Source organism: Bombina bombina, chromosome 1 (genome assembly GCF_027579735.1).
Source record: "Bombina bombina isolate aBomBom1 chromosome 1, aBomBom1.pri, whole genome shotgun sequence".
Classification (NCBI taxonomy): Eukaryota; Metazoa; Chordata; class Amphibia; order Anura; family Bombinatoridae; genus Bombina; species Bombina bombina.
Window position 1 is genome coordinate 416,290,228 of NC_069499.1, and position 24,465 is coordinate 416,314,692.

The 24,465-nt window shown below is 38.9% G+C and overlaps 1 protein-coding gene across 9 annotated transcripts in view; it reads right to left on the reverse strand.

Annotated features, from left to right (window-relative positions):
- BAZ2B (bromodomain adjacent to zinc finger domain 2B) overlaps positions 1-24,465 on the reverse strand; it is an 842,173-nt gene that overhangs the window by 47,778 nt on the left and 769,930 nt on the right. For all 9 annotated transcript variants that reach the window (XM_053698336.1, XM_053698337.1, XM_053698343.1 and 6 more), the window contains 4 exons: positions 5,624-5,934; positions 5,123-5,258; positions 4,873-5,019; positions 4,282-4,544 (listed from right to left, as the gene is read on the reverse strand). In XM_053698336.1, coding sequence (XP_053554311.1) covers positions 4,282-4,544; positions 4,873-5,019; positions 5,123-5,258; positions 5,624-5,934 — 857 coding nt within the window. The remainder of the gene's footprint in view (positions 1-4,281; positions 4,545-4,872; positions 5,020-5,122; positions 5,259-5,623; positions 5,935-24,465) is intronic.

Sequence of the window (24,465 nt, forward strand, 5' to 3'; positions counted from 1 at the left end):
GTTCCACAGTTGGAACTGGGTGTATCACTCCCATTTTTAACAGGTTTTCTACACAATGTAAGAATGCCTGTCTCTTTATTTGGTTTGAAGATAAGCGAGACATGTGGAACCTTCCCCTTGGGGGTAGTTCCTTGAATTCTAGAAGATAACCCTAAGAGACTATTTCTAGTGCCCAGGGATCCTGAACATCTCTTGCCCAAGCCTCAGCAAAGAGAGAGAGTCTGCCCCCTACTAGATCCGGTCCCGGATCGGGGGCTACCCCTTCATGCTGTTTTGGTAGCAGCAGCAGGTTTCTTGGCCTGCTTACCCTTGTTCCAGCCTTGCATCGGTTTCCAAGCTGGTTTAGTCTGGGAAGCATTACCCTCTTGTCTAGAGGCTGCAGAGTTGGAGACCGGTCCGTTCCTGAAATTGCGAAAGGAACGGAAATTGGACTTATTCTTAGCCTTGAAAGGCCTATCTTGTGGGAGGGCATGGCCCTTACCCCCAGTGATGTCTGAAATAATCTCTTTCAATTCTGGCCCAAAGAGGGTCTTACCTTTGAAAGGGATATTAAGCAATTTTGTCTTGGAAGATACATCCGCTGACCAAGACTTTAGCCAGAGCGCTCTGCGCGCCACAATTGCAAACCCTGAATTTTTCGCCGCTAATCTCGCTAACTGCAAAGCGGCATCTAAAATAAAGGAATTGGCTAACTTAAGTGCGTGAATTCTGTCCATAACCTCCTCATACGGAGTCTCTCTACTGAGCGACTTTTCTAGTTCTTCGAACCAGAACCACGCTGCTGTAGTGACAGGAATAATACACGAAATAGGTTGAAGGAGGTAACCTTGCTGTACAAAAATCTTTTTAAGCAAACCCTCCAATTTTTTATCCATAGGATCTTTGAAAGCACAATTGTCCTCAATAGGAATGGTCGTGCGTTTGGCTAGTGTAGAAACCGCCCCCTCGACCTTAGGAACGGTTTGCCATAAGTCCTTTCTTGGGTCGACCATAGGAAATAATTTCTTAAATATAGGAGGAGGGACAAAAGGTATGCCTGGCTTCTCCCACTCCTATTCACTATGTCCGCCACCCGCTTGGGTATTGGAAAAGTGTCGGGGTGCACCGGGACCTCTAGGAACTTGTCCATCTTGCACAATTTTTCTGGGATGACCAGATTGTCACAATCATCCAGAGTAGATAGCACCTCCTTAAGCAGTGCGCGGAGATGCTCTAATTTAAATTTAAATGTCACAACATCAGGTTCTGCCTGCTGAGAAATTCTTCCTGAATCAGAAATTTCCCCATCTGACAAAACCTCCCTCATTGCCACTTCAGATTGGTGTGAGGGTATGACAGAAAAATTATCATCAGCGCCCTCCTGCTCTACAGTGTTTAAAACAGAGCAATCGCGCTTTCTCTGAAATGCAGGCATCTTGGATAAAATATTTGCTATAGAGTTATCCATTACTGACGTCAATTGTTGCATAGTAACAAGCATTGGCGCACTAGAAGTACTAGGGGTCTCCTGCGTGGGCAAAACTGGTGTAGACACAGAAGGAGATGATGTAGAACTATGTCTACTCCCTTCATCTGAGGAATCATCTTGGGCAACTTTACTATCTGTGACAGTACTGTCCTTACTTTGTTTGGACGCTATGGCACAATTATCACACATTTTAGAAGGGGGAGACACATTGGCTTCCATACATACAGAACATGATCTATCTGAAGGCACAGACATGTTAAACAGGCTTAAACTTGTTAATAAAGTACAAAAACCGTTTTAAAACAAAACCGTTACTGTCTCTTTAAATTTTAAACAGGGCACACTTTATTACTGAATATGTGAAAAACTATGAAGGAATTATTCAATCTTAACCAAATTTTCACCACAGTGTCTTAAAGCATTCAAAGCATTGCACCCCAAATTTCAGGCTGTTAACCCTTAAAATGTGGAAACCAGAGCCGTTTACAATTTTAACCCCCTTACAGTCCCAGCCCCAGCCTTTGCTGCGACTTCACCAAACCCAGGGGAGTATACGATACCAAATGAAGCCTTCTAGGAACCTTTTCAATGAATTCCAGACCCACACACATGCAGCTGCATGTACTGAACTAAAAAGTAACTGCGCAGTAATGGCGTGAAAATGAGGCTCTGCCTACTACAGAGAAAGGCCCTTCCTGACTGGGAAGGTGTCTAAACAAGTGCCTGACGTAAAAAACGTTCCCCAAAGTTATAAAAGTGTGAAATTCAACTTCAACCTGTATAAAATACCTAAATAAAGCAATCGATTTAGCCCATAAAAGTGTCTACCAGTTTATATCCCATATTAAGCCCTTTATTCTGTTTGAGACTAAAAAATGGCCTACCGATCCCCATGAGGGGAAAAATGACAGCCTTCCAGCATTACACAGTCTTGTTAGAAAAATGGCTAGTCATACCTTAAGCAGAAAAGTCCCCCCAACTGAAGTTCTCTCAGCTCAACAGTCCTGTGTGGGAACAGCAATCGATTTTAGTTACTGCTGCTAAAATCATACTCCTCTCATAAACAAAACTCTTCATCTCTTTCTGTTTCAGAGTAAATAGTACATACCAGCACTATTTTAAAATAACAAACTCTTGATAGTAGAATAAAAACTACAACTAAACACCACATATTTCTTCACCATCTCCGTGGAGATGCTACTTGTTCAGAGCGGCAAAGAGAATGACTGGGGGGGCGGTGCCTGGGAGGGACTATATGGACAGCTTTTGCTGTGCTCTTTGTCATTTCCTGTTGGGGAGGAGAATATTCCCACAAGTTATGGATGACGCCGTGGACCGGACACACCAATGTTGGACAAAGGGTTACTGTCTTTTTAAATTTAAAAGCAACCACTTTTTTTTTTTCTGTTTTCAGTTTGAATTGTCACTTCAGCTGAATCCTGTTGAGGTGGCTCTGAATCAAACCATCAGAGTCGGTACCTACAACACTGAAGAAAAACAAGTCTGGAGCGCAGCTGTAGCGCTGTCCAGATCCGCCCATAACTCAGTACAAAGACAGACCCGGAGCGCAGCTGTAACGTTGTCCAGATCTGGCAAACACTGTTTAGAAACAGATCTGGAGCGCAGCTGTAGCGCTTGTCCAGATCGAAAACATAAGGACAGAGATAGAAGTCAATGAAGGCATTACTCTCTGAGACCTTAAATTGCCTATGAGAGCGCAGCCTAACACGGTTGTAATCATAGCTCTGCCCTTTTCGTGGGAGTGATACAACTCGGGCTTGCAGCTCAGAAGAGCGGCAAACATAGTTCCGCCCTTCGTGGGCGTGAAACAACTCGGCTCCCGGTCCCGTCCATAAACTATACAGACAGAGACCCTAAAGCAGCTCCCAAGAGCGCCTAACATAGCCCCGCCCTTCATGGGCGTGAAACAACTCGGGCTCCCGGTCCCATCTATAACATATATAGATATAGGTCCAAGTACAGCTCCAAAGAGCGCCTAACATAGCCCCGCCCTTCGTGGGCGTGAAACAACTCGGGCTCAAGGTCCCATCTATAACATATAGACATAGGTCCCAGTACAGCTCCAAAGAGCGCCTAACATAGCCCCGCCCTTCGTGGGCGTTATAGCCATGATCTCCCGGTCGCCATTATTATGTCTTCGAAATAGGTCACTGGGAGCTATAGAACCATATTCTATGAATCTGGGGGCAAACCTTGACACATTTTATTGTCCTGTGAACCCAGCAAACACTTCTGCTGAGTTCCCTGTATCTTGCTCAGCCCAAGTGAATAAGTATATGGGAGGCGCAGTGAGAATTATGTCCCACAAGTTCCCATTGTTTTAAAGCCACCAAATGTTCTACTCTAGAGACTGATCTGGTCTAGGCTACACCCCAGAACAAAGTAGCACTCTATGGCACTACTTTTAAAATAATAAACTCTTGATTGAAGAATCAAAACTAACACCTCACTTTACCTCTTCCTATCACTAACACAGGCAAAGAGAATGACTGGGGTGGGAGGGAAGGGAGGAGCTATATATACAGCTCTGCTGTGGTGCTCTTTGCCTCCTCCTGCTGACCAGGAGGCGATATCCCATAAGTAAGGATGAAATCCGTGGACTCGTCGTATCTTGTAAAAGAAATGAAGAAACTTTGATAATAGAAGTAAATTAGCAAGTTGTTGTGTACTTATTGCGGTTATTAGACTGGGATGGAGGAGCAGACTGATGAGACAACTTAAGATGTATTCATACAAGTTTGAACCACATTCTTTCTCTTTGATTGGCAACAAAAAAATAAAAAGAAACGTACCTGCACAAAGCAAGATCTTTCACGTCATCCTTGGTTTGTTTTGCTTTTTTAGCAGAGGGAGAATTATCTTGCTTTGAAGGGCTAAAGCTATTTTCATCAACCTTCCTCTTTTTTGGGTCTTTGTTCCCTTTTTTCCCAGAGTTTAGCAAGATTGCAGGATCCTCATCATTTGTATCTGACGGTAGCTTTTTGCCTTTCTTGGGCTCAGAACTTTTTTTCCCTTTCAGATTAGATTTCTTCACTTTTGGGGTATGTCCACTTGCCTATCAAAAAGACAAAATATTACAAATATCAAAATAACTTATTTGAATCACTGCGCTGCAGAGGATTAAAGGATATCAGACAGAAGGATATGCTGATCATATAGCTGAAAATATCCATGTAAAAAGATGTGAGATGAAAACAATTACAGCAAAACAGCCTATTGTAAATCAAATTAACCCTGCTCAATGCTAATACAATTCAAAAAATCATTATTGTGCTATATTCTTGTAAGCAGGAAAACAACTGCAGTGTGGAATTCAGTCTTCTGATAAAAGTATTTACTAGTTATTTTTATTCCATTTGATTACCTTCTATTATTTAGCCTACCTTGGCAATACAAGCAGGACAAAACCAGTCGCCTTCAGGTATAGCCGTGATTTTGGGTCTGTGGCAGTAGGTATGACAGCCTTTATCACAACCATCACAAAGCAGCAACAATTCCTCATTATCCCCTTTGCGGCAGATTTGGCAAAACTGCAAAGCATGTAAACAGATATGTCAATGGGATTAAAGAAGATCACTGTGCACAAGCAGTTTGGCTTCTCTGACGTATAATATTTTGATTAAAATAACTTACAACTTTCATGATAGATTTTTCCCATGCAATTGATTTTTGGAGTTGCTGAACACACAGTGATACTTGTGATGCGCTCCGAGCCTCTGACAGTGCCTTCCTCCAAACTTTAAGACCTGGAGCAATGTCATCTTCAGTCCTGCAAATCAAATGTTGTAAACATTTTACTATGGGTAGATTTTTTTTTCCTTTTACCAAATAACAGTAACATTTAAAGCCAAGCAGTGAAAAAACATAGATAAACAGCCAATATTTGTACAGTTGAAGCAAGGTAATTAAATGTAGAGCACAGATTGGTTATGCGTTTTTACGCTTTTTCACAACCAGATAAAGTAAGCTAACAGTTTGCAGGATTACTGACATACAGAACATGACAAATATTTACAAAGCACCATGCATCTGTAAAAGACAAACAAGAAGGTACATATAAGACAGGCAGTAGAAAATAGGCTCCAATTAGCAAAGAAGCACAACAATTTGTTATATTAAATTTCAATAACCTACCCGTCACCATCACCACTAATAGATGGTGCAGGAGCAGGGACAGTAACTGTGCCCACATTATCCAGTTTGATCTGAATGGTGGTACTTAAGGGGCTCTTCAGATACCTTCTCTCTATGTTCCTCTCCAAGTCAATGAGTCTGGTTACTGCTATATCTATAGGATTGTCGCTCTTTCGTTCTATGGCATTTGAATTTTCTTCTTGTTCTGTGGAATGTTCACCATCATGATCCAAATGCCATTTTGTAACGGACTTATGTTCATAATATACCAAGTCTTCTCTCTCAGAGGCAGGCTCAGGACACATCCAACCCTAAGTAGCAATAAAAGTGTAAGTACAGCCTTCTTGAGAATGTTATTGATCTTATTTTAATTGAAAAGACTGCAATAACCAGCTAACTTCACTACAAACAAAATAAAAAATAACTTCATGTCATTTGATGTTATGGTTTAGAACAAGAGTAGGTTTTTAAATGTAAATGGACATTTAAACAACATATACAATGGTAGTATGCTGTGGCTGTACAGACCTAGCATGCTAATATGCAGCAGCTAAAACACTGTAAAAAGGCTGATTCAGCCATTAGTTTAAATTTGAAATATTTTCTACATGAACACACATGCTTCAAATATCTGCACTAAGCAGTATACGCACTTGTACTTTTGTCAATTAAATGTTAGAAAAAAGATGGCAGTTTTGTTGCTGCTGCAGGTATACTTGGCTGGTACAGCATCAGTGTAGTTTTGATTTTCATACCCCTTAAATCTCAAATGATAAATGTCAATGCTAGAATGCAGGTAACCTCAAAAGATTAAACAACAAAATAAACAATATAAGATTTAAAGGGTCATTATAGTCCAATTTTTTTCCTATTTCACTAATCCATGCCAAGCTGCACAAGTCGTCACCATGCATTATGTATTACTGAAATAAAATTAGAAAATAAAACAACAAAAACAGAAATGTCTATATCTTGGCCTATAAACTAGTCAATACCAGGTGAGAATCCCCAGGTGAGGGTATGGACAAGAAACAAACCATGTCCTCTTTACCTATATCCTGTCTACCTACCTTCCCTACCTCATTCCATCATAGGATGACTGAAAAAGGGTGGGATCTTATGTAAGTATTGTCTAGGTTATAGGCCAATATAGTTTTAATTTTTAATTATTTTGGCCTAAACATAGTCAATACTTCCCAGGTGAGTTAAGTGTAAACCAGGCAAATAATACGGTGGGAAAGAAAAAATGACCCCAAATCTAGATGCATAAGAAGAAACAATTATTAAATCACTGCAGAAGACAGAACTTTCCTCCCAAATTTTTATTCAGATGATTGCAGAACATCCAACTTATCATGAGTCAAAACTGAAACAACATTGTAGAAAGCCCAGGATGTAGAAACTGCCCTGGTAGAGTGTGCTCCAAGCCTATCCAGGACTGGAAGTGTGTTGATCTGGTGGATTTGCTTAATGCAGTAAACAACCCAGGAGAAAATGGTAGTTTTAGCAGGTAGCGGCCCCTTACAATGGCCCATAGGTATAACAAATAGACAATTGATCATCCTGAATTATTTTGTTCTGTCAACATAATAATGAATACAATGCACCACACCCATTATTATATAATGGTTTGTCATCAACTAGCTTCTATGTAGAACAAAATGATGGTAAAACAAAATGATGGTAAAACAAAATCATTAGAGGAATGAAAATCTCATACTTTGGCAAAAATTATGGAACAGTTTGTAAAATCACTTTATCCTAGTGGAATATAAGAAAAGGTTCATCCTCTGACAGTGCTTATAACTCAGAGATAGCCACTAGAAACAGTCTTTAAAGTCAAATACCAAAGTGAGACTGATTTCAATAAGATTTCATCAAAGTATCCGATACAAGCGACAGATCCCACGAGGGAAAATGAACCCTAGACAGAGGACAAATATAAGAGCATGCCTGTAACAACAGAATCACCACTGAATCGTGAGCTCAACAAATTCCTGAAATTGCTAATAAAACAGTTTTCTTACCTGTAAAAGGGAATACACCACTGTGGAATGGATATTCATTTTATTAAAAACTGCTCTGCCCAACCATGTGGCAAGATGTAACTTGTAAGGATTTGGACAAGGGGCAGGCCCTTGATGAAGCACACCCAGGAAGTCCTGAAGAAACCATGAAGGTTGAAATGCTAGCTGAATTACTAAGTTGGAGGTCCCGGGAGCGCCTAATGAAAGGCCAAGGAATTTAAAATAAAGACTAGCTAAAACCAATAAATAAAAATAGCTAGATAAAACCAATGATAAAATGCCAATAGCTGAGTAAAATGTCAACTCTAATGGTTAAGACTAGAGAATGACTATTTATTTCACATAAATTAGTAAAAAATAAGGTAGTAGAATTGGGTAAATATAATACAAAAATAATTAAAAGCATGGATCCATGTTACAAATAGTTAAAACACAATATTATAATAAATTTTTATACAAAATAGAATACATAAATTCGATTAAGAATGGTGATATCCAATATGCAGATAATGAATAGTAATTTCAATACAGCATTGGTAAATAGTAAAAAGAATATAAATATGATAAATGTCTCTGTGTCCTCAAATAGATGATAAAAGTTTTTAATCCTCTGGTTTGAGTATGTGATAGTCCCAGTGAAAAAATGTGGTGTCTCCAAATATACAAAACAAAAAGTAAAAAATAAAAATAAAGCAAAAATAAAGTTAATCACTCTAAAATTGTGATACAAATGATAATGAAAAAGGAGTGAAAAAAGTGAATAAGTGTTGGAAAAAATCAGAAAAAAATCGAAAAAAATAAAAAAAATGGGGAATAATGTGTGTCCCAGTTAGAAATAATAATAATAATAATAATAATAATAATAATAAATGATGTCTCTAGTGATCCTCCTTGTGAGTGTGTCCTCTATTTTTCTATGGGTTTTTTTTCTTTTTTTTTCCGACTTTTTCCAACACTCATTCAATTTTTTCACTCCTTTTTCATTATCATTTGTATCGCAATTTTAGAGTGATTAAATTTATTTTTGCTTTATTTTAATTTTTTATTTTTTACTTTTTGCTTTTGTATATTTGGAGACACCACATTTTTTCACTGGGACTATCATATACTCAAACCAGAGGATTAAAAACTTTCATCATCTATTTGAGGACACAGAGACATTTATCATATTTATATTCTTTTTACTATTCACCAATGCTGTATTGAAATTACTATTCATTATCTGCATATTGGATATCACCATTCTTAATCGAATTTATGTATTCTATCTTGTATAAAAAATTATTATAATATTGTGTTTTAACTATTTGTAACATGGATCCATGCTTTTAATTATTTTTGTATTATATTTACCCAATTCTACTACCTTATTTTTTTACTAATCTATGTGAAATAATAGAGTCATTCTCTAGTCTTAACCATTAGAGTTGACATTTTACTCAGCTATTGGCATTTTATCATTGGTTTTATCTAGTTATTTTTATTTATTGGTTTTAGCTAGTCCTTATTTTAAATTCCTTGGCCTTTCATTAGGCTCTCCCGGGACCTCCAACTTAGTAATTAATCATATTTAGGGAGAGCTAGGTTCCCTTTTTTCCCCAGGAGCTATTAGGAATGATTGTTTGAGCGCTGTGAAATGCTAGCTGAAGCAGACCAGGAAATAATGGCCTCCTTTGCTAGTAAGGGGCAATCAGCATTATCTTCCCTATCTCAAAATGAGAGGCAGAGGAGGGAACAACATATGCCATCTTGAAGTACCATACATCGCATCGGTCCCTGCTGATGTTAGTTAATTAAAAAATCTGCTTACTTGACTATTGCGACTGCTGGCCATCAGATCTATTTCTGGAAAAAACAATTTTCTGTAAAAATACTTCCCTGTGAAGCTGTCACTCAGTTGTCGTACCCAGAAGATGATCAGTTGTAATGTAATATAGCTGCTTTTGTGGCCACTGAAAAATTGGAGCCACTGCCTTGAAATTTTATGTAAGAGACTGTTGTCACATTGTCTGAGAATACCTTCACTGCTTGGCCATGCAGAATATGTTAAAATGCTTTTAGAGCTTGAAAAGCTGCTTTTCATTCTAGAAGGTTTGCTGACAAGGATGCATCCCTCAGATTCCAAAAACCTTGAACACGCATCTGATTGCAAACTACTCTCCAACCTTTGAAGATGGAATCTGTTATGTTCTCAACACAGTGATGCGAAGACAAGGTAAATCCCTGGGAAAGATTATCCTTCTATAGCCACCAAACAAGACAATTTTTAAAGGATAATTGAAATGGTATTTTCTGAGAAAGATGCAAATCTCTCCTCCAATGCCTGAGAAAGTGAATCTGAAAAGGCCTCATTCTCCACCTCCACCTAAATGTTAATTTCCCTATAAATTTGTATCCATTGCCTGGCAGTTAACTGTTTTAATTTTTGAAGATCTGTAATAGATACCACTAGATCTGATATTTTTGGATGAGGTAAAAAGAACAAGGCTCCCAAGAAGACTACTTGCTACAAGACTAGTTGTAATTGCCTCTTAAAAGTTTATTATTCAACCGAAGGCCTGAGGAATGTGCAAACTTGTTGAGTATTTTCCTATTGTTCTGAATTTGCTACTAGCAAAATGTTAGCTAGATAATGCAGAATAAAAATGCTTGTTTGCAAGTTTCTGCTATTAAGGGAACCAGAACTTTGGTAAATTTTCTTGGGGCTAATGAAATTTCGAAAGGACCAGAAACTGAAAATGCAGCTGCAAAAGGAATATGGAAGTATGCATCCTTTAGATCTATATAAATGATTAAAACCTTGTGTGGAATTTATGGCATTACACTGAAAAGTGAATCCATCTTGAACCTCTGAAGCTTTAGATATTAATTCAGTGCTGTTGAATTAAACACAGGCCCCCAAAACTTGTCCTTTATCTTTATAATATCCTTGATTGTTTGCAGGGAAGACCTCTTAAACCATCTGAGAAGCAAGAAGTTGCTCCAAATACTGAAATATTGTCATCTGTTTAACCTGATCTTGTGCACCAGAGATGCTGAGGATTCCCCTTGAATTTGAGAAGATAACCTGTTTGAATTACATTCAGAACCCATACATCTGAAATCAACTGTACCCAAAATCCCCTGAAATGAAACAGTCAATCTCCTACAGAGGTAGTTGCTCTATTTCTCTACTCCCACTCCGTTTCTTACCCTTACGCGTGCTTCATGCTGTGTGCTTTGTCCCGCAAACAGGAAATCCCTCCAGAAACTGCACGTCTTGCAACCGGTGTCCAGGATCCAAGGAGCTTTACCACGGCTCCCAAAAAACATAATTTATGTAAGAACTTACCTGATAAATTAATTTCTTTCATATTAGCAAGAGTCCATGAGCTAGTGACGTATGGGATATACATTCCTACCAGGAGGGGCAAAGTTTCCCAAACCTCAAAATGCCTATAAATACACCCCTCACCACACCCACAATTCAGTTTAACGAATAGCCAAGAAGTGGGGTGATAAAAAAGTGCAAAAGCATATAAAATAAGGAATTGGAATAATTGTGCTTTATACAAAAATCATAACCACCACAAAAAAAGGGCGGGCCTCATGGACTCTTGCTAATATGAAAGAAATTAATTTATCAGGTAAGTTCTTACATAAATTATGTTTTCTTTCATGTAATTAGCAAGAGTCCATGAGCTAGTGACGTATGGGATAATGATTACCCAAGATGTGGATCTTTCCACACAAGAGTCACTAGAGAGGGAGGGATAAAATAAAGAAAGCCAATTCCTGCTGAAAATAATCCACACCCAAAATAAAGTTTAATGAAAAACATAAGCAGAAGATTCAAACTGAAACCGCTGCCTGAAGTACTTTTCTACCAAAAACTGCTTCAGAAGAAGAAAATACATCAAAATGGTAGAATTTAGTAAAAGTATGCAAAGAGGACCAAGTTGCTGCTTTGCAAATCTGATCAATCGAAGCTTCATTCCTAAACGCCCAGGAAGTAGAAACTGACCTAGTAGAATGAGCTGTAATCCTTTGAGGCGGAGTTTTACCCGACTCAACATAGGCAAGATGAATTAAAGATTTCAACCAAGATGCCAAAGAAATGGCAGAAGCTTTCTGGCCTTTTCTAGAACCGGAAAAGATAACAAATAGACTAGAAGTCTTACGGAAAGACTTAGTAGCTTCAACATAATATTTCAAAGCTCTAACAACATCCAAAGAATGCAACAATTTCTCCTTAGAATTCTTAGGATTAGGACATAATGAAGGAACCACAATTTCTCTACTAATGTTGTTGGAATTCACAACTTTAGGTAAAAAATCAAAAGAAGTTCGCAACACCGCCTTATCCTGATGAAAAATCAGAAAAGGAGACTCACAAGAAAGAGCAGATAATTCAGAAACTCTTCTGGCAGAAGAGATTGCCAAAAGGAACAAAACTTTCCAAGAAAGTAATTTAATGTCCAATGAATGCATAGGTTCAAACGGAGGAGCTTGAAGAGCCCCCAGAACCAAATTCAAACTCCAAGGAGGAGAAATTGACTTAATGACAGGTTTTATACGAACCAAAGCTTGTACAAAACAATGAATATCAGGAAGAATAGCAATCTTTCTGTGAAAAAGAACAGAAAGAGCAGAGATTTGACCTTTCAAGGAACTTGCGGACAAACCCTTATCTAAACCATCCTGAAGAAACTGTAAAATTCTCGGTATTCTAAAAGAATGCCAAGAAAAATGATGAGAAAGACACCAAGAAATATAAGTCTTCCAGACTCTATAATATATCTCTCTAGATACAGATTTACGCGCCTGTAACATAGTATTAATCACAGAGTCAGAGAAACCTCTTTGACCAAGAATCAAGCGTTCAATCTCCATACCTTTAAATTTAAGGATTTCAGATCCTGATGGAAAAAAGGACCTTGCGACAGAAGGTCTGGTCTTAACGGAAGAGTCCACGGTTGGCAAGAGGCCATCCGGACCAGATCCGCATACCAAAACCTGTGAGGCCATGCCGGAGCTACCAGCAGAACAAACGAGCATTCCTTCAGAATCTTGGAGATTACTCTTGGAAGAAGAACTAGAGGCGGAAAGATATAGGCAGGATGATACTTCCAAGGAAGTGATAATGCATCCACTGCCTCCGCCTGAGGATCCCGGGATCTGGACAGATACCTGGGAAGTTTCTTGTTTAGATGAGACGCCATCAGATCTATTTCTGGAAGTTCCCACATTTGAACAATCTGAAGAAATACCTCTGGGTGAAGAGACCATTCGCCCGGATGCAACGTTTGGCGACTGAGATAATCCGCTTCCCAATTGTCTATACCTGGGATATGAACCGCAGAGATTAGACAGGAGCTGGATTCCGCCCAAACCAGAATTCGAGATACTTCTTTCATAGCCAGAGGACTGTGAGTCCCTCCTTGATGATTGATGTATGCCACAGTTGTGACATTGTCTGTCTGAAAACAAATGAACGATTCTCTCTTCAGAAGAGGCCAAGACTGAAGAGCTCTGAAAATTGCACGGAGTTCCAAAATATTGATCGGTAATCTCACCTCCTGAGATTCCCAAACTCCTTGTGCCGTCAGAGATCCCCACACAGCTCCCCAACCCGTGAGACTTGCATCTGTTGAAATTACAGTCCAGGTCGGAAGCACAAAAGAAGCCCCCTGAATTAAACGATGGTGATCTGTCCACCACGTTAGAGAGTGTCGTACAATCGGTTTTAAAGATATTATTTGAGATATCTTTGTGTAATCCTTGCACCATTGATTCAGCATACAGAGCTGTAGAGGTCGCATGTGAAAACGAGCAAAGGGGATCGCGTCCGATGCAGCAGTCATAAGACCTAGAATTTCCATGCATAAGGCTACCGAAGGGAATGATTGTGACTGAAGGTTTCGACAAGCTGAAATCAATTTTAGACGTCTCTTGTCTGTTAAAGACAGAGTCATGGACACTGAATCTATCTGGAAACCCAGAAAGGTCACCCTTGTCTGAGGAATCAATGAACTTTTTGGTAAATTGATCCTCCAACCATGATCTTGAAGAAACAACACAAGTCGATTCGTATGAGATTCTGCTAAATGTAAAGACTGAGCAAGTACCAAGATATCGTCCAAATAAGGAAATACCACAATACCCTGTTCTCTGATTACAGACAGAAGGGCACCGAGAACCTTTGTAAAAATTCTTGGAGCTGTAGCTAGGCCAAACGGCAGAGCCACAAACTGGTAATGCTTGTCCAGAAAAGAGAATCTCAGGAACTGATAATGATCTGGATGAATAGGAATATGCAGATATGCATCCTGTAAATCTATCGTGGACATATAATGCCCTTGCTGAACAAAAGGCAAGATAGTCCTTACAGTTACCATTTTGAACGTAGGTATCCTTACATAACGATTCAATATTTTTAGATCCAGAACTGGTCTGAAGGAATTCTCCTTCTTTGGTACAATGAAGAGATTTGAATAAAACCCCATCCCCTGTTCCGGAACTGGAACTGGCATAATTACTCCAGCCAACTCTAGATCTGAAACACAATTCAGAAATGCTTGAGCTTTCACTGGATTTACTGGGACACGGGAAAGAAAAAATCTCTTTGCAGGAGGTCTCATCTTGAAACCAATTCTGTACCCTTCTGAAACAATATTCTGAATCCAAAGATTGTGAACAGAATTGAACCAAATTTATTTGAAAAAAACGTAACCTGCCCCCTACCAGCTGAGCTGGAATGAGGGCCGCACCTTCATGTGGACTTAGAAGCAGGCTTTGCCTTTCTAGCAGGCTTGGATTTATTCCAGACTGGAGATGGTTTCCAAACTGAAACTGCTCCTGAGGATGAAGGATCAGGCTTTTGTTCTTTGTTGAAACGAAAGGAACGAAAACGATTATTAGCCCTGTTTTTACCCTTAGATTTTTTATCCTGTGGTAAAAAAGTTCCTTTCCCACTAGTAACAGTTGAGATAATAGAATCCAACTGAGAACCAAATAATTTGTTACCCTGGAAAGAAATGGAAAGTAGAGTTGATTTAGAAGCCATATCAGCATTCCAAGTCTTAAGCCATAAAGCTCTTCTAGCTAAAATAGCTAGAGACATAAACCTGACATCAACTCTAATAATATCAAAAATGGCATCACAGATAAAATTATTAGCATGCTGAAGAAGAATAATAATATTATGAGAATCATGATCTGTTACTTGTTGCGCTAAAGTTTCCAACCAAAAAGTTGAAGCTGCAGCAACATCAGCCAATGATATAGCAGGTCTAAGAAGATTACCTGAACACAGATAAGCTTTTCTTAGAAAGGATTCAATTTTCCTATCTAAAGGATCCTTAAATGAAGTACCATCTGACGTAGGAATAGTAGTACGTTTAGCAAGGGTAGAAATAGCCCCATCAACTCTAGGGATTTTGTCCCAAAATTCTAATCTGTCAGACGGCACAGGATATAATTGCTTAAAACGTTTAGAAGGAGTAAATGAATTACCCAATTTATCCCATTCTTTGGAAATTACTTCAGAAATAGCATTAGGAACAGGAAAAACTTCTGGAATAACCACAGGAGATTTAAATACCTTATCTAAACGTTTAGAATTAGTATCAAGAGGACCAGAATCCTCTATTTCTAAAGCAATTAGTACTTCTTTAAGTAAAGAACGAATAAATTCCATTTTAAATAAATATGAAGATTTATCAGCATCAATCTCTGAGACAGAATCCTCTGAACCAGAAGAATCATCAGAATCAGAATGATGATGTTCATTTAAAAATTCATCTGTAGGGAGAGAAGTTTTAAAAGATTTTTTATGTTTACTAGAAGGAGAAATAACAGACATAGCCTTCTTGATGGATTCAGAAACAAAATCTCTTATGTTATCAGGAACATTCTGCACCTTAGATGTTGAAGGAACTGCAACAGGCAATGGTACTTTACTAAAGGAAATATTATCTGCATTAACAAGTTTGTCATGACAATTAATACAAACAACAGCCGGAGGAATAGCTACCAAAAGTTTACAGCAGATACACTTAGCTTTGGTAGGTCCAGCACTAGACAGCGATTTTCCTGAAGTATCTTCTGACTCAGATGCAACGTGAGACATCTTGCAATATGTAAGAGAAAAAACAACATATAAAGCAAAATTGATCAAATTCCTTAAATGACAGTTTCAGGAATGGGAAAAAATGCCAAAGAACAAGCTTCTAGCAACCAGAAGCAATGAAAAATGAGACTTAAATAATGTGGAGACAAAAGCGACGCCCATATTTTTTTAGCGCCAAATAAGACGCCCACATTATTTGGCGCCTAAATGCTTTTGGCGCCAAAAATGACGCCACATCCGGAACGCCGACATTTTTGGCGCAAAATAACGTCAAAAAATGACGCAACTTCCGGCGACACGTATGACGCCGGAAACGGAAAAGATTTTTTGCGCCAAAAAAGTCCGCGCCAAGAATGACGCAATAAAATGAAGCATTTTCAGCCCCCGCGAGCCTAACAGCCCACAGGGAAAAAAGAGTCAAATTTTTGAAGGTAAGAAAAAATGATTAATTCAAATGCATTATCCCAAATATGAAACTGACTGTCTGAAAATAAGGAATGTTGAACATTCTGAGTCAAGGCAAATAAATGTTTGAATACATATATTTAGAACTTTATAAACAAAGTGCCCAACCATAGCTTAGAGTGTCACAGAAAATAAGATTTACTTACCCCAGGACACTCATCTACATGTTTGTAGAAAGCCAAACCAGTACTGAAACGAGAATCAGCAGAGGTAATGGTATATAAATAAGAGTATATCGTCGATCTGAAAAGGGAGGTAAGAGATGAATCTCTACGACCGATAACAGAGAACCTATGAAATAGACCCCGTAGAAGGAGATCACTGCATTCAAATAGGCAATACTCTCCTCACATCCCTCTGACATTCACTGCACGCTGAGAGGAAAACCGGGCTCCAACTTGCTGCGGAGCGCATATCAACGTAGAATCTAGCACAAACTTACTTCACCACCTCCATAGGAGGCAAAGTTTGTAAAACTGAATTGTGGGTGTGGTGAGGGGTGTATTTATAGGCATTTTGAGGTTTGGGAAACTTTGCCCCTCCTGGTAGGAATGTATATCCCATACGTCACTAGCTCATGGACTCTTTCTAATTACATGAAAGAAATAGTATACATCCACACTTCAAAGGAAGATCCCCGCACACAGAAAATGTAAGACTTTGACTCAATCCAAAATGAATGGTAAAAGCAAGTCAATTTATTCAATGTATAAAAACATTGTGTATCCAAAAGTGAACAGTGAAAAAACGAGTAAAACGTGTTTCGTCATACATAACATACTTTGTCAATGACTCTTAGATGTTACAGCATACATGGGTACTTATATACGGTAAAGACACACCCCTTTCACCTTAATTGCTCTATTAACCCTTAACATCCTTGAAAAAGTGGCTATTCAAAACCTATATCAGTATTCAACTGAGATTCTTTATTATCTCTCATGTGCTTGAAAAACTTTTAACTCTTAAGATTTAAATAATGTATAGTAGTACAGGTGGCCCTCGGTTTACGCCGGTTTAATTTGCACCGTTTCAAAATAACAACCTTTTTTTCCAGTCATGTGACTGCTATTGAAAAGCTTTGGAAAGCAAAGTGCACTAATTAAAATAGCTAGTAGGTGGAGCTGTCCACTTGTTTTGCAGCAAAGTTATACAACTTAACAGCCTGAAATTGATCTATGTACACAGAGCAGACATTAGCTATTGAGAAACAAGTTTTAGCAGCCACTTCCCTATTATCTTCCTGTCCAGCAGCTTGAGGTGAGGGTGCCTAACTGCTTAATCACTGCAGATTGAAATGCATAGAATAGGTGCAGACCCAATATTATCTAACATGCTAACAATGCAGAGAACTGATTGCAGAAAAATGCAAGTAAAAAAACGTTTTTGTTTATTAAACTTAGTTTGATGATGATGCAGTCTGTTGTGTGATTATTTAAATAGGTGCTGTTAGCAAATGTTTTTGTTCATTAAACTTAGTTTGATGATGATACAATCTATATTATTAGGTTTATAATGCATTTAAAGTCTTCATTTCAAAGCTTTAAAAATAATGTATTAGGTGTTACTTATGACAATTTTGAGAGGGGCCTGGAACCTAACCCCCTCACTTCCCATTAACTTACATTATAAACTGGGTTTCAATTTACAACCATTCATCCTGGAACCTAACCCCGGCGTAAACTGAGGGCTACCTGTATATAACTGTGTGCTTATACCTGTTAACAAAATATACCTTAATTAGTATACTTATTAATTTTTATATATCTTGAAGACACAATTGAAAATAAAGTGGAACAAGAGAATCCATCCATATTCTAAAATATGATGTAATCACAATAAAAGAATATATAGATTATGGTCTATCAGTCTACAAAAAGTTTGATGTCCCATTCAGAATTTAGACCAGCTGGTATTCTAGTACCCAACTGAAAGATCCAAAACACCTCCTGTGCCAGGCAGGCACAATTAACGGATTCTCAGATTTGTTAATTCAGACAAAATTAGTTCTAAAATACTGTCAGATACTGGGAATTCAGGAGAGGCTGGAGTCTACCAGTTAGAGGAAGTAGATGGTTATTCCTCAACCACTATAGTATGTCTCACATAAAAAATAAATTCATCAGGAACAGCATGCAGAAAATCTGTATCAATCTTATAAATTTCAGTATCAGAAACTTCACTGTCCTGAGACGTAGGGTCAGCAGCTTCAAGGAAACTTTTAAGTGTAAAATTCCCTTCAAATACAAAAGATAGATTAATAACTAAAGCAAACTGAATATAATTTCACCACAATAGGGAAGGTCAGGACAGTAGTCTCTCCACAAATCAACCACTCCATAACACAGTAGCACTACAAATATGCTGCCTACTCAAACACTCCCGACATTCAAATACTTATTGTAACGTGAAATCCCTGCAAAGCGTGAGCTGACGCCGGGTCATGTAACGTCACACGGGGACCATGGCAGTGCCCACAAAACAGTACTGGCAACACCGGGAAACAAAAACACACAAATTGCTTGCCTGCAGCATGCCTCCTATTACTGAGATAGCCCAATAGACAGGAATAATGTGAGAGGGACCCAGCCCTGTCCATCCTATGATAGACAGGACTAGATATGAGGTAGAGAAGGTAGGTAGAAAGGATTGAGGTAAAGGGGCGTGTTTTATTTTCCTGTCCATGCCCACACCAGGGAGGCGTCTCACCTGGTAAGTATTGACTACAGTTAGGCAAACATATTATAAATAAAATGAAACTAACATTTCCCTTCAGTTGTTTCTGCAGCTTTCTTCTTACTTAGCTTTAACAAAACGCCCCTCTTCCAGCCATCAGCTGTATGATCGTGCTTGTCAAATCATGCATGCAACCTTAAAGGGAATGGTTTGGATAGAATATACCATTTTCCACTTCCAGTATACTTAAATAATCAAATTTGCTTCCTTCTCTTGATATACTTTGTTGAAGAAGCAGCAATGCACTACCAGGAGTTAGCTGAACACATCAGACCAGTTAATGACAAGAGGTATATATATGCAGCCACTAATCAGCAACTAGCTCCCAACAGTGTACTGCAGCTCCTGAACCTACCTAGATATGCCTTTCAACAAAGGATACCAAGAAAACAAATTAGATAATAGTAGTCAATTTTAAAGTTGTTTGTTGCATGCTCTATCTGAATCATGAAATTTGAACTTAAACTTTAATGTGCCTTTAAGTGTCAGTGATTTTTGATATGATGGCACCAGCCCTGATTACACGCTGCTGCACAACGACATAATTATACATGGCAAGTGAGCCCCATGATCTGTGAAGCCCTAAAACATGGAGTATAAAAAGACTGTGCACATTTTGTTAATGGAAGTAATTAAAAAAAAGTTGTTTAAAATTGCTGCTCTATCTGAATCATGAAAGTTTAATTTTGACTTGAGTGTCCCTTTAAATGTTTGATAGAAAACGTTAACATTTTTACCAATTCATTTTTCTTTTATTTCCCCCCAAAAATGACAACAAATATAATATAATCTACATCTATGTTCTAGAAAAATAAACTTGTTAAGAAATAAAATTTTTTTTTTTTTAAATAAGTAACAAACACTTTTTTGCAAGAAGGGGCACTAATACAGTATATTAAATTGTATTATATATGTATAGAGGTTTGTGGGAGGATTGTGTATAATGCATCTGACATTTCAAGCAAAAGGCAGACGACCTACACTGCTTCACTACTGTGCCACAATGCAGAGGAAGCAACAAAAGTGGGAGGGACAGGGGGGTTCCCTAGGTGTGTCTGAATCTGTCTAATGACTCATATTTACATCTGCAGGTCTCACTGATTTAAAGGGACAGTTAACACCTTGTAATTACAATACATTACTGCTGTGTTGTTATAGAATAACATATCAGCCAAGTATTAACATTTTTAAAACAAATTAACATCATTTTTGGTTTTCAGTAGACAAACTTCACCCACTATTTGACTTATTTGGAGGAGCCAATCTGGACTTTAGTCCCTAGACAATAAGGCTAGTCACTGTCATAAATTTAGTATAAAATAAATTGTTTTGCAGTTGTTAATTGATAAAGCCACTTAGGGGACATATATGTAGCAGATTTAGTTTTGAGAAGTCAGCAAAGTGTATTTCAAGTTTTGAGAATGGGAAATTACTAAATTTTCAGAGCTAAAGTTGTTTCATTACACAAATCTAAATATTTTATTTAAAAATCTCAAGGTGTTTAACTTGCAAGCTGCATGCATGTGAAGTTTATTCAAATTTCACTATATACTTATCCAATAGAAAAAACTAAATTTATGCTTACCTGATAATTTTTCTTTCCAGAAATGGAGAGTCCACAACGTCATCAATTACTAGTGGGAAAGGCGGCAAAGAGCACCACAGCAAAGCTGTTAAGTCTCACTCCCCTACCCATAATCCCCAGTCATTCGACCGAAGGAAAATGGAAAAAAGGAATAACACAAAGGTGTAGAGGTGCCTGAGGTTTAGTAAAAAGTAACTGTCTTAAATTTAAGGGTGGGGTCAGTACTCTCCATATCTTGAAAGAAAGAAATTTATCAGGTAAGTATATATATATATATTTTTTTTTTAACTAAGATATGGAGAGTCCACAACGTCATCAATTACTAGTGGGAACCAATACTTAAGCTAGAGGACACAGATGACTAGTGAGGAAGACAGGCAGACCTAAACAGAAGGCACCGCCGCTTAAAGAACCTTTCTCCCAAAAGAAGCCTCAGCCGAGGCAAAATAATCAAATTTTGAAAAAGTATACAGAGAAGATCAAGTTTCAGACTTGCAAATCTGTTCCAGAGAAGTTACATTTTTGAAAGCCCAAGAAGAGGAGACAGCCCTCGAGGAATGAGATGTAATTCTTTCAGGAGGCTGCTAACCAGTAGTCTCATAAGCAAAATGAATTATACTTCTCAACCAGAGAGAAAGAGAAGTAGCAGTAACTTTCTGACCTTTACCCTTTCCAGAGAAATAAACAAACAGGGCAGAGGACTGGCGAAAATCGTTAGTCGCTTGTAAGTAGAATTTTAGAGCATGCACAACATCCAGGTTGTGCAACAAACGTTCCTTATGAGAAGAAGGATGAGGACATAGAGAAGGAACAACAAATGTCCTGATTAATATTTCTATCTGAAACCACTTTAGGAAGAAAACCCAACTTAGTACGAAGAACCGCCTTATCAGAATGAAAGATAAGATAAGGCGAATCACACTGCAAAGCCGAGAGTTCCAAGACTCTCCAAGCAGAAGAAATAGCAATAAGAAACAAAACCTTCCAAGATAACAACTTAATATCTATGGAATTCAATGGCTCAAATGGAGCCTGCTGCAAAACTTTAAGAACAAGGTTAAAGCTCCAAAGAGAAGCAACAGACTTAAACACAGGCCCAATTCTGACCAGGGCCTGACAAAAAGATGGAACATCTGGCACATCCGCCAGACGCTAGTAAAACAAAAAAGACAATGCAGAAATCTGACCCTTCAGATAACTGACTGACAATCCCTTCTCCAGACCTTCCTGGAGAAAAGACAAAATCCTAGGAATCCTGACCTTACTCCAAGAGTAGCCACTGGATTCAAACCAATAAAGGTATTTATGCCATACCTTATGGTAAATTTTTCTAGAAACAGGCTTGCAAGCCTGAATCATGGTCTCAATGACCGACTCAGAAAAACCACGCTTAGACAGAACTAAGCGTTCAATCTCATCTTCACTAGGTCTGCATACCAGATCCTGCGAGGCAAACCAGGAACTATTAGAATTACCAATGCTCTCTCTTGTTTGATACAAGCAATAACTCGTGGAAGGAGCGCAAAGAGCAGCCTGAGGATCTCTTGACCTTGAACTGTACCTTGGCGTTTTGGCGGGACGCCCTCAGATCCAACTCTGGCACCCCTCATTTGAGGGTTAACCTAGAGAACACCTCCGGATGGAGAGCCCACTTCCCAGGATGAAATGTCTGTCTGCTCAGGAAATCCGCTTCCCAGTTGTCCACTCCAGGAATGTGGATGGCAGATAGACAACAATTGTGAGCTTCCACCCACTGAATAATCCATGCCACTTCCTTCATGACTAAGGAACTCCGAGTTCCTCCCTGGTGGTTGATTTAAGCCACTGAGGTGATGTTGTCCGACTGAAACCTGATAAACCGGGCTAAGGACAATTGAGGCCAAGCCATCAGAGCATTGCAAATCGCTCTCATTTTCAAGATGTTTATGGGGAGAGCAAACTCCTCCCGAGTCCAAAGTCCCTGCGCCATTAACGAGTTCCAGACTGCTCTCCAGCCTAGCAGGGTGGCATCCGTGGTCACAATCACCCAGGAAGGTGTCCAGAAGCATGTGTCCTGAGACAGATGCTCCTGAGAAAACCACCACAGGAGAGACTGGTATAAATCTATCCTCTGAGACAGATCCGAATGGTTTCTGTTCCATTGTCTGAGCATGCAAAACTGCAGAACTCTCAAATGGAATCGAACAAAGGGAATGATGTTTATGAAAAATGACCATCAGACCAATTACCTCTACATTGAGCTACTGATGGCCGAAAAGTAGAATGAAGAGAGAGGCAAGAGGAAAAAATATTGGATTTTCTGACCTCTGTCAGAAATATTTTCATAGATAGGGAATATATAACGGTCCCTAAGAAAAACTACCCTTGTAGCTGGAACAAGGGAACTCTTTCCAGAATCACTGCCAATAGACACCACAGACTGAAAATGTCTGTATATAAAGGCAAATCTCAGGAACTAAAAATGATCCCTGTAAATGGGAACATAAAGATACAAATCCTTCAAGTCCATGGTTTTCATGAACTGACCCTCTTAGACCAAAAGAAGAATGGAACTAATAATTTCCATTTTGAAGGATGGTACCCTGAACAACCTGTTGAGACACTTAAGGTCTAGAATGGTTCGAAAAGTTCCCTCTGTTTGGGAACCACGAATAGGATTGAATAGAACTCTAGGCCCTCCTCCATTAGTGGAACTGGAACCATCACCCCAGGAAGGAAAGGCCCTGAACACAGTTCAAGAATGCCCCACTTCTTCATCTGGACTGCAGATAAACTTGAGAGGAGGAATTTGCCCCTGGAAGGGAAAAACTAAATTTATGCTTACCTGATAAATTAATTTATTTTGCGATGTACCGAGTCCACGGTTTCATCCTTACTTGTGGGATATTATCCTTCCTAACAGGAAGTGGCAAAGAGAGCACCCACAGCAGAGCTGTCTATATAGCTCAGCCCTTAACTCCACCCCCCAGTCATTCGACCGAAGGCCAAGGAAGAAAAAGGAGGAACTATAAGGTGCTGAGGTGACTGAAGTTTTTTTTAATAAAAAATACCATCTGTCTTGAATAGACAGGGCGGGCCGTGGACTCGGTACATCGCAAAAGAAAGAAATTTATCAGGTAAGCATAAATTTTGTTTTCTTTTGAATGATGTACCGAGTCCACGGTTTCATCCTTACTTGTGGGATACCAATACCAAAGCTTTAGGACACGGATGAAGGGAGGGACAAGACAGGAACCTAAATGGAAGGCACCACTGCTTGCAAAACCTTTCTCCCAAAAATAGCCTCCGAAGAAGCAAAAGTATCAAATTTGTAAAATTTTGAAAAGGTATGGAGCGAAGACCAAGTCGCAGCCTTACAAATCTGTTCAACAGAAGCATCATTTTTAAAAGCCCATGTGGAAGCTACCGCTCTAGTAGAATGAGCTGAAATCCTTTCAGGAGGCTGCTGTCCAGCAGTCTCATAAGCCAAACGGATGATGCTTTTCAGCCAAAAGGAAAGAGAACCATGTCCAAGTTGTGCAACAGACGTTCCTTCTTAGAAGAAGGATTAGGACACAGAGAAGGAACAACGATTTCCTGATTGATATTCCTGTTAGAAACAACCTTAGGTAGGAACCCAGGTTTGGTACGCAAAACCACCTTATCAGCATGGAAAACAAGATAAGGCGAGTCACACTGTAATGCAGATAGTTCAGAAACTCTTCGAGCTGAAGAGATAGCAACTAGGAACTAAATTTAGACTCCATGGCGGAGTAACAGGTTTAAACACAGGCTTAATTCTAGCTAAAGCCTGACAAAAGGCCCGAACGTCTGGGACATCTGCCAGACGCTTGTGCAACAGTATAGACAGAGCAGATATCTGTCCTTTTAGGGAACTAGCTGACAATCCTTTCTCCAATCCCTCTTGGAGAAAAGACAA